Source organism: Myotis brandtii, unplaced genomic scaffold (assembly GCF_000412655.1).
Source record: "Myotis brandtii unplaced genomic scaffold, ASM41265v1 scaffold266, whole genome shotgun sequence".
NCBI classification, from domain to species: Eukaryota; Metazoa; Chordata; class Mammalia; order Chiroptera; family Vespertilionidae; genus Myotis; species Myotis brandtii.
In genome coordinates, this window is record NW_005360124.1 from 7,020,872 (window position 1) to 7,032,515 (window position 11,644).

The 11,644-nt window shown below is 37.5% G+C and overlaps 1 protein-coding gene across 1 annotated transcript in view; it reads right to left on the bottom strand.

The window, feature by feature from the left end:
* The window catches only part of VPS13A (vacuolar protein sorting 13 homolog A (S. cerevisiae)), a 158,762-nt gene that overhangs the window by 73,465 nt on the left and 73,653 nt on the right, over nucleotides 1–11,644 (bottom strand). The window contains exons 28-34 of the mRNA XM_014541227.1: nucleotides 9,537–9,616; nucleotides 8,614–8,673; nucleotides 8,250–8,403; nucleotides 7,436–7,549; nucleotides 7,254–7,357; nucleotides 2,018–2,185; nucleotides 124–428 (exon numbers count right to left, since the gene is read on the bottom strand). Coding sequence (XP_014396713.1) covers nucleotides 124–428; nucleotides 2,018–2,185; nucleotides 7,254–7,357; nucleotides 7,436–7,549; nucleotides 8,250–8,403; nucleotides 8,614–8,673; nucleotides 9,537–9,616 — 985 coding nt within the window. The remainder of the gene's footprint in view (nucleotides 1–123; nucleotides 429–2,017; nucleotides 2,186–7,253; nucleotides 7,358–7,435; nucleotides 7,550–8,249; nucleotides 8,404–8,613; nucleotides 8,674–9,536; nucleotides 9,617–11,644) is intronic.

Here is an 11,644-nt window from a genome sequence, read left to right on the forward strand (position 1 = left end):
CAAAATTAAGTATAGTTATAATGAAATAAAATACTGTAAACAGAAGACTCGGGATACCAAAGCCTGTAATGTAAAAAGTTAGAAAATGACCACTCTATACAAATATATTTTTGGAAAGCTTACCTGTATAGTCGCATTTCACTCAGCTTTATCGTAATCAAATCAATAATGGGTGGGGGATTGCACTGGCTCTCTGTTATCATATGGAATGTATTGGTCATTGTAATTAGTCCAAAATCAGCAACAAGGACATTTTCAGAAACTGGAGACTGTGGGATGACCACAACTGGGGCTTTGATGTTAACATCTAACGCCATTCTAGAACTCCTTTGTGCCAGTTCTTTTACACCAGTAGCAGCCATTCCTGCGGCCTGGACAGTTGCCTCAGCCAAGGCTTCTTTAACTGCTTGAAAATTATCTATGAAAGCCTATAAAGGTAACAGAATTATATTCACAAGGTTACCATTAATGAATAAGACTTATTAAATGTATAAGGCAGGTAATGATTTTACCTCCATAAGAAAAAAATTTTCTTGGTACAACCAGGCAGTATATATTCGAAGTCTGACTGCCTATATTAAATCTTAATCTTCTGCATAAAAATTGAGAAACACAAAGATAAAGATACAAAGATATAGCAGAACATTGAAAAACTAGTCCCTGGAACAAGTAACATGTGGATATTGCAATATTTCACTGATATCTAGCTCCCTCATTGTCTCATTTTTCCTAAATGCTAACCAATTACATTGTGTTTCCCTGTACAAACTCAACTGGCAGAGAGCTCCTTTATGTTTGTAAGATAAAAAATTAAAATATATTTCCTGAAGAATACTAAACTTTTCTAATTTCTGAATTCTGGAAAAAACACCGCAATGACATAAAATATACCTAAAGTTACATTTAATTTTCATACTTAGAAAAAGATTTCATTTTCAGTAATTTTTTAGTAAAAGGGTATCACATCAGGCTCAGTGACAAAAATTCTTTCAAGTTCTAAAAAGAAATTAGAGCCTGGCCGGCATGGCTCAGTGGTTGAGCATCTACCTATGAACCAGGAGGTCACAGTTTGATCCCAGGTAAGGGCACATGCCAGGGTTGCAGGCTCAGTCCCCAGTGTGGGTGTGCAGGAGGCAGCCAATTAATGATTATCTCTCATTATTGATGTTTCTCTCTCTCTCTCTCTCCCTTCCTCTCTGAAATCAATAAAAATATTTTTAAAAATCATTTAGCAAATAACTAGGAATTTAAAAAAATAAATTAGACAAGAAATATTTGTTCATATTTATGTTTTGGTGTACAAAAAATTTATGGGTATATGAAAAATTGCATGGTAACCTTAATTAAAAAGATAAAAAAACGGCAACATTATGTACTTAGAATCAACTAGTTATCCATTTTATACACCAACACTAAGAGATAGCATTTTAAAAGAATGAATAGTGAAGCCATAGAGACAGGTAAGACACTCACCAGAGAAAACATCAAGTGACAGAATGAAAAAACCACAGGGGAAAATAAACTATGAAAAGTAATTCAAATACCTTAGAGTGTATCATATAGAGATTAAATCTAAAGCTCTTAAAGCCCCAGTCACAGAATTATAACATAATAGAAAATATAATTTTTAAAATAATAACCTGAGACAACAACAAACTTAAGTTATATTTTTAGTATTTTTCATTAGAGTTGAAACTTAAGTAAAGCAAAAACATAAAAACCAATGATGTATAAAATAAAAACTCAATTAATATATATGACATATGACATATAATGTACATATACTTAATATGTTAATATCTAAAATATATATTTCAATTAACTGGATATTCCCATGTGAAAATAATACTACATAAAGTATTTTACATTTCAGTCATAATAAGTGGTACTCAGACAATTATGAAAAATTAGGTGGTAAAAATCAAGCAAGAAATTATTATTCTTCATGTATGGTTGATGCACAACAATTTCCAACTAGCGGGAAAGAATCAATTAAAAAATCAATTAACATACTTACCAATATAGAATATAAAAATTTTGTGACTAAAACTACTTCAATGCAACCAACAGTTAAATTAACTTGAATGTCAACCACACTCATATCTGTGTATGCGGAATCAGCAGTTGCATTCACATAAGAAAGGATTTTGAAGCTGAAAACTTCTTTTCCAGTGATATAAACAGCCTTAATGAGAAAAATTCAAATGTCAAAATCCATTTTTGAAATGATGTCTTCATTACAAAACAAAGCAATGCAACATATTTGGAAAATCTCCCATGTAGTCAAGCCAAATAGATATAAGGCAACAATTCTAACCCCTTTATTAGAACCTTCATTGCAAGTTTTTGAAATTGGTGGTGGCAGCTCCCTTTGTGGGCCATGAAATCCATTTAGTAGGTCTGGCCAACGTTTTATAAATGGGGAGAAAAAAAGGAAAATTATCAGAATTTACATTTTCAATTAGTGTCTTTACTTATGTAGTAAGAATTGCCATATAAATGAACTTTTGGTCACTATCAAACTTGGGAAAACTCTGTACCTCTACAACTTAATGAAATTTTCTGTTCCTTATTAGTTTTCTGAAGTCATCTCAATTGCAAACCAAAAATTACCTACAGATTAAAGTCACACATTTTGCAATACCAGTTAAAATGGTGGAGCTAGCTTCCAGAGATGGCAGCGTAGATAAACACAGTACTCGCATCCTCCCACAACCACATCAAAATTACAACGATACTACCAAACAATCATCATTTAGAACTACCTGAAATATAACTAAATGGAAGTCCTAAAACTAAGGATTTAAAGAAGCCACATTGAGACTGGCTGAGGGGTTGAAGGGGTTGGTCCCACACCCATGTAGGAAGGATAAAAATTGGGAGGAATATCTCAACTACAGAAATTTCCTGAGGAGCGAGGGGTCCCAGCCCCACACCAGAACCCATAACTTCTGGCTGTAGAAACAGCAGAGATTGTGGCTGGGTGCGATGGAGGGCTTCTGGAGTCCCAGACAGTTCCTCTTGAAGGACTTACTCAGACTTGCTCCTTCTGAGCTCCAGCACTGATGCAGCAGCTCGAAAAGCACCAGGGACTAGCAGGAGGAACTGAATTGACTGACAACAGGGTGAGAACTGGAGGGGCAGGTTTCTACCAGAAAAAAAGTGCTGGCAGAGACCATTGTTCTTTTTCTGACACACATCATACACAGAGCTGGGCAGGCAGGTGCCATCTGAGAATTCATCAACCTGGCTCACATTGTTCAGCCGACCTGGATGGTTCTCTGAGACCCTGCCCATGCAACTTACGGCCCCATCCAAGCTGTTTCCAGTGGCTTTCCCATATGAATGGCCTGTCTTGGCTTGTGCTTCAGACTTTCCTACAATCTCAAACAAGCAGCAACTGGCCTCCAGGTACCCCATACTTCTTGCTAATGGGCCCCAAACCTGGCGCTAGGAGCAGCCAACCTTGGTTTGCAGTTTGGCTTTACCTGGGCACTTCCAAGCCCATTAAAATTAGGATCCATCTGCAGACCACTTTGTAGCTCATGCTGGGAGGCCCTGGGCGGAACATAGGCAGCAGCAGACCTGGGCCTGTACCTCCTAGATGACCCCAGTGCCCAGTGTGGGTATCAGGGAGGCTGTAACCCTGGCCCTAGAGAAAACCTACAACATAAGACCACTCTACCAAGCCCAGGACACATAACAGCTCTCTACCTGATAAACAGAAACAAACACAGGGAGGCTATCAAAATAAGGAGACAAGGAAACATATCTCAAATGACAAAATAGAACAAAACTCCAGGAAAAGAACTGAACAACATGGAGACAATCCACTAGATGCAGAATTCAAAATACTGGTTATAAGGATGCAAAATGAACTTAGTGGAACTTCAACAGCATTAAAAAAAAAAAAAAAAAAAAAAAAAAAGCATGAAAACCATAAAAAAGAACAAGTCAGAAATGAAGGATACATGAGCTGAAATGAAGAATAATTTACCGGGAGATTAAATAACATTTATAAAGCACTTAGAACAGTATCCAGCATCAAATTAATACTATATATTTGCTCCTGATGCAAGGATAAACAAATAAAAGAGAGCTCAGAAACAAATCTATTCACATATCTACATCTTATATTTAATGGACATAGTACTATAGATGAGTGAGAAAAAGACGGTTATCTCAATATATGGTACTAGGAAATTCAGTGTGGAAAAAGTGAAATTATAGCCTCAACCATATAAAAAAAAAATTCTAAGTAGAATTAAAGACCTAGAAGTTTAAGGCAAAATTATCTAACTTTTAGAAAAATCACATAGAGTAATACCTTTATGAATTCAAGGAATGGAATGGTTTAGAAAACACAAAATTCTCAAACCAAGAAGGTAAGAAATGATAAATTTTATTTATTAAAATTAAGAACTTTTGTTCATCAAAAGACATAATAAGAAAATAGTATTTGAATCAAGAAATAATATGCAGAATAAATGATTCCTACAAATCAGTAAGGAAAAAAGTAACATCCCTCCCCATAATATTGGTAAGTTAAACAACTACAACCAGTAGGATTTAGTAAAAATGTTTTTCACACTCTTAAGAAGTTTAAAATATCAAAAAATATTTTGTGATATATCAAAATTATATTTTATTATCCAACTAGAGGCCCGGTGCATGAAATTCATGCACTGGAGGGGGGGGTCCCTCAGCCCGGCCAGCCCCCTCTCATAGTCCGGGAGCCCTCAGGGGTGGGAGGCAACTCGGCGATCAGGGGAAGGCGATGCCCCATCACACCTCTGCTGCTGCCACTGCCAGCGGCACAAGCCTTGGCTGGCCCTGGTTACTTGAGCCTCAGGCGGCCCTGGGCAGCTGGGCAGTGCCATCCAAGGCTTGCCTGCACCTGGGGCTGGCCCTGAGTGGCTGGGGGCTGAGGGGACTGGGGGACTCCGGAGGCAGGCGCATGGGGTGGGCCCGGTCTTGCCACACGCCTGCTGCCCCAGCAAGGCTGAGGGGACTGGGTGCCGCCATCTTGTGGTTGTGGGCACTGCCATATTTAATGGTGGGGCAGTCAATTAGCATATTCCCTCCTTATTGGCTGTGGGAGCCGCCATCTTTGAGGGCGGGACAGTCAATTCACATATTCCCTCCTTATTGGCTGTGGGCGCCACCATCTAGGCGTCGGCATGAGGATCAATTAGCATATTCCCTCTTTATTAGATAGGATAAATTAAAATGTTATTGGAACATAGCCAAATCTCTTATTTAAATACTAGGGGCCCAAAGCACGAATTTGTGCACCTTGAAAGGAACTGTGGGCCGAGAGGCTGAGGTGGGCACAGGGGCGGATCTCGGTCCATCCTCTGCGCCCCCGCCCGGCCCCTGCCAAGGCTTCTGGTCCCATCTTCGTTTCTGAATCTGACAGCAACCTTGGTTACCTAGGAAGCTGTGATCTAGTGCAAAAAGCTTTGTCCTTCTGGTTCTCTTGACATGTAGTGACCTACAGAACCAGGTAGATTGTTTAAAAGTCATTTACATCAGAATCAAAGTCAAGGAATAAGGACAGGAAAACAGAAGTGGGGCAAAAAGATAGAAGTGAGAAACTTTCATTAGCGGCCTTTTTTGTAAGTTGGATTTTTAACCTTATAGATGCATTAAAAATAAAATTACAGAGAAAAAGAAGAAAAAGGGCATGAGTGATAATGTTGGTTCCATTTCTAAATTCTTGTATGACTTTTAGTAAATGCACTTATTTGAGCTTTACTTTCCAGATAGGGCAAATAAAATGGATGTCTTCCTCAAAGCTCTAACCACTGTGATTTTTAAAACAAAAGAAATAGAAGCTAACCACACCTCATTCTTATGAGTCATGTATCTTTGCTGTTTTGGAACTCTTGTTAGCTCATGCTAGCAAGTTTTAGTAAGAAAATATAAGGAATGAGGACTTTTGTTTAATATAAAAATCAGGTCATCACAGTATCTCATCAGTATTATTGGCTAAACCTATTTTTCTATTTCCTTTCTTCCTGTCACACTCCAAACTCTGACTTCCTAACCAAGTACCTCAGCCTTTTCTTATCCTACTATTATTTGATACTCTTCACTACCTTAAATATACCATCTTACCTGAATGCTCCACTGTTCAAAAATTATGTGTCCAACTACACAACAGTATCTAATTCAAGTACCTTACAGTCTTACAGCCAATAACAAAATACCCATCCTTCAACTACTAGCCATCCAGTTCAACGGACTCTTAACACTGTAACAGCGACACCAGTAAGCAATGATGAAAATAAACTTTTTTTAAAATCTCATTCATTTGATATGACTTCAGACACTCTGCCTGTGAAATCTGAAATGCATTACAAAGTTCATAGTATTTGAGGAGAGAAAGAAAAAGAAAAAGTGAAAAGGGCATTTACTACTTACCCATCCCTCCACAGCCCTGCCCCCATTCCCCTGCAACTATGTTCTAGGAGGGATTACTTATATTTACCTCATTTATAAGATACTTAATCCTCAACTATAATAATAAAAGCATAATATGCAAATTGACCAAATGACTGAACAGCAAAACGACCATCCAGACGACCTTCCAGATGACCACGCTATGGCACCCATTGGTGCCAGGCCAGCCAAGGCAGGTGCAATGCCATTGGTCTGGGGCCCGGCTATCGCCCCATCGCCCTGCAGAAGGAGGCCCAGGCCACCGGCCACCAGGGCGATCGATCAATCTGGGGGGCTCCATGATCGCCCCAAAGAGGGAGGGCCAGACCACTGGCAGCGCTGCGGCTGATGGGCGGGGTCTCCCTCTGTGGGGGCGATCCATTGCAGAGCCCTGACTGGATGGGCAGGGCCTACCTCTTTGGGGCAATCGACGGCAGAGCCCCGCGATCGATTGTCCCAAAGAGGGAGACCCAGGCTAACTGGCTGGGGGTGGGCAGGGCCTCCCTCTGCGGGGGCAATCCATCCCAGAGCCCCAACTGGGTGGGGCCCACCTCTTTTGAATGATAGATCGCGGGGCTCCAGGACTGTGAGAGGGTACAGGCTTTCGTGCACCAGGCCTCTAGTTTTACAAATAAAGAAACAGAATTCAGGATTAGGAGTAGAGATAAGAACCCAATTATGCCTAAGTCCAAAACCAAAGATATAATAAGCCACACAGCTAAAATAAGACAACTAATTTATACCCATGACTAATTAAAGAAAATTAAATTTAAAAAATGTACTGTTAATTAACAGAAATAAATTCATACCTTTTTATATACAGCTGTTATATCAGAATCCAAAACAATTATATTTCTTAGCTTTGCATTTACTTCAGTTACTGAAGGCCTCATAATTATCTCAGAATCAAGCCCTACGAAAATAAAAGAATGGTTAAATGCCTTTTCTTTCATGTAATAGTTTTGGATTTATTTTTCTGAAATTTTATTACCTTCAATCTTAATTTCAGCAATGTTATGTTTCTGATCTTGAATAAAGATCTGTAAACATGATAATTCTGCTAAGATCTGCAAGGTAATATCTTCATGCCTGTATCGTCTTGAAGCTGCAATAAAGTCATATTGTAAAACATAAGGAAAAACTTATAGCTACCTCGCTACACTTAAGTAAAATATCACAACAAATAAAAGTAATGCTAGAGAAAAACCTGATTTGCAATTCAATTGAAAACAAGCAAGAAATTCCCTTATAAATTAGGAATTCTAAAAAAACAATCAAATCTAATGAAAACAAAAAGCCAAACAAAAGCAAACAGACACACACAAAAAAAAGGATGCTAGATGAGGCTAACATTTGAAACTAGGATTGCTGGCTACAAAATAATAAATCTTTTGAGAGTTAATAATTACTAGGTGATACCTGTCATTATTAAACTTGCAACTTTTCCAAGCTTAAAAAGTACTCTAATTTAAAAATATACACTGATATTACTCAAAAATTATTAGCTCTATTTTATTAAAGTAATGATATAAAATGCATGAATTTTAATATAAACCAAATACTTCTATAGTATAATCTTCAACTTAAAAGAATGATAGAATAAATAAAAACCACATTTTCTTCAGCAGTAATCATTTTCCTTTACTATTATTTTCTAAAATTAGCCTGGTATATAGTGAATCTTTCTAGATTTTTAAGTTAGGCAATAAAATTCTGAAGACAATATTGTAAGTTAACAGAGCCAAAGATAAATTTATTAATCTACTTGGTTAAAAAAAAAGAAGAAGAATTTTAAAGAAACATACCTATTTTTTTAATGACCTCTCCTTTGTCTTCTGTCTCCGCAACATGCACTGAGGCTGACTTTTCCTCCAATTGTGGAATGAAATTATTAAAATAGTTTATTGTATTCAGAAGTGCTTCCGTATGCAAATGAATATCCAAAGAGGAAAAATTCACCTAAAGAACAAAATTGATTTTAGTACTATGTCAATATTTATTTGACTGCTCTGTTATAAGGCACTAGGCTTTGTGGTACAAAGGATCCAATTTATAATATTCCATTTTTATCCTCAAGGATCTTAGAGTTCTAGCTATAAAATAAATTTCATAATATATTATTCACTTAGAAATACTGTACCTAATTAAAAAATTATTATTCACTTATACCTTAATCAGTTGTTCAACATTATTAAAGGAACTTCTCAAGTTGGGTACATTCTTTTCAGCCTACCCAAAGAGAATAAAAGAAATCTGTTAGAAATCTTTAAAAAACATATGTAAATACAGTTACATAATGGTCCTAATAGACATGTATAAAAAACTTCCAGCTATTTATATGTATAATTACCTAAATGAACAACTGCTTCCACAGAGCAAAAGAAATTTGGCAGATGGCAAGTATTAAGTTATCAAGAGTAAAAAATTAAATATTATCAAGTATGGAGAACAATCATTGTCATCAACAACTATGTAAGGTCCTTCCTAATTCTTCCTGTATGTGAAAACAAAATTTGTGACAGAATTGTCCACTAAATATCTAAATATTCTGTGTTACTCTTTCAGCATTATCTTACTATGAAGTAATTATTAAAATAATGTGGCACTTACATAAAAATAGGTCAATGAAAACATGGACTAAATCATAAGTATACCACAGTATATATAAAAACACACATGATAAAATGGATATCATAAGTCAATAGAAAAGAGATGACACCAGGAGTCACTGACACCAGAAAAATTAGGTAATTTCAGACAAATTGTAGGAAATATATGATGTGCGATGAAGTGAAAGCTTCATCTCACATCATATATCACAATAAATAGGATAAAGATTAAAGAGTTTCTTTCTTTTTGATACCCTGATGGGGGGAAAAACTGCAGGTTATTTCTACTTAGACGAAGACTTCTCATTTGCTATATGAAGTGTTCTATTTAATAGAGCACAAAACAAAAACTCAAAGTTTTAAGCATTATAGAGATTCCAATAGAATCATGATTAAACTGAGTATCACTAAACTTACAAAATTTGATTTAACATTTCAGCTGCACATTTACCACAGCAAGCAGATATAAATGGTACTGCTTACCTTCACATACTCCAGTGTTAACAGATCTTCCATTGTGTTATCTAGTGTTGTAATCAAATAAACTGGCTTTTCGTTTACATCTAAAAATAATTTTTAAAATTATTCTTTCATAGTAAAACTAAGTGAGAATAAATGCAAGCAATGCTATTAAACATAAAATTGGAAAAGAAGAATTTCCTATATCAGTTCAGAGCTTTGGATTCTATCTTACCCAGGTCAGGTCTATTGTCCTTTATTTTAAACTCTAAAAATGTAATTCTCCTCACAATTTCTTTCCCTTCTCTTATGCAAAATGCTAAAAACTCTATCCTGCCAAACCTAGTTAGAAAGTAAGGTTAAAAAAAAAAAGTAGCAATCAGTTAAAAAAGCATAATGGCTAATACGAACAATGAAAAGATATGAAGAGAATTCTGGTCCTAAGCTACTGAAATAGCTTCAAAAAAAATTTATCAGACTCCCGGAAAACCTAATTGTTGAGAAGAAATCAACTAGGGTGTTATGAGAAACTAAGTTTTCCTGTATATTAATAGAGATGAAAATAAACCCTATACCATATAATCAGATATTACTAGTTGTATTATTGCTTCTATTCAAAATCTATTAAGTGGGAACCTGCTAGAAAAGAGTATTATATATAAAGCCCGTAAAATTATCATCACCAAATTACTTATGCTGTAAGAAATTAACATCTAGATTCTGGAAGGAAGGATTAAAACAATCATACTACTCTTGAGGAAAAAATGCAACATATTCCATAGAATCCTCCAAATTTAAATAGATTAAACTGGCAAACCTCTAGCTAGATTCACCAAGAAGAAAAGAGAGAACTCAAATAAATAAAATAAGAGAGACATTATAAGAGATAGCTCATAAATACAAAGGATCATGAGACTTAGTATTCATGAAAAATTATACACCACCAAACTGGACACCTAGAAGAAATGGATAAATTCCCAGAAATATACAATCTTCCAAATCTAAATCATCAAGAAACAGAAAATAGCCCGACTGGTATTGCTCAGTGGTTGAACGGCAACCTATGAACAGGAGGTCATGGTTTGGGGCAGCCAGGGGAAGAAAGGGAGTACAGGGGGCAGGGCAGCCAGGGGAAGAAAGGGAGTACCCCGGCCAGCTCCCACCAGCCACTAGGGACCCTACCAGTGCACGAATTTCATGCACTGGGCCTCTAGTGATGTTATAAATATCCAAATGGCCCTTTGCAGATAAAGGGTTCCCTACCCCTGCCCTAGAGGCTCCAAAAAAGGAATTACTTTTGACACCTTGATTTAAGCTTGTTGAGACTTATGTCAGGCTTCTAATCTAAAGATATTTAAGATAATAAATTTGTATTGTTTTAAGACACTGAGTTTGTAGTAATATGTTATAGTATCAACTAGACGCCCAGTGCACAGGGATCGGGCCTAAGCCGGCACTCAGACTACCTCTCACAGTCCAGGACTCTCGCAGTCTGGGACCCCTCGGCTCCTTACTACCCGCCTACAGCAGAGATGAGAGAGGCTCCCACCACCACCACTGCACTTGCCAGCCGTGAGCCCGGCTTCTGGCTGAGCAGCGCTCCCACATGGAGTGCCACTCAGCCAGAAGCCAGGCTTGCTACTCCTTAGCGCTGCTGTGGAGGCGGGAGAGGCTCCTGTCACCACCGCTGTGCTCACCGTGAGTCCGGCTTCTGGCTGAGCGGCGCTGCCCCTGCAGAAGCGCATTAACCACTAGGGATGAGTTCCTACATTGAGTGTCTGTCTCCTGGTGGTCAGTGCACATCATAGTGACCAGTCATTCTGCTGTTCAGTCGATTTGCATATTAGTGTTTTATTATATAGGATAGGAAACAAATTCAGTGTTGAAGGCTTAAGTTAAATAGATTTAAAATTTAACCATGACTGCCCCAACTGGTTTGGCTCGGTGGATAGAGCATCGGCCTGCGGACTGAAGGGTCCAAGGTTTGTTTCCAGTCAAGGGCATGTACCTCGGATGTGGGCACATCTCCAGTAGGGGGTGTGCAGGAAGCAGCTGATCGATGTTTCTCTCTCATCGATGTTTCTGACTCTCTAGCCCTCTCCCTTCCTTTCTGTAAAAGGTCAATAAAAAAT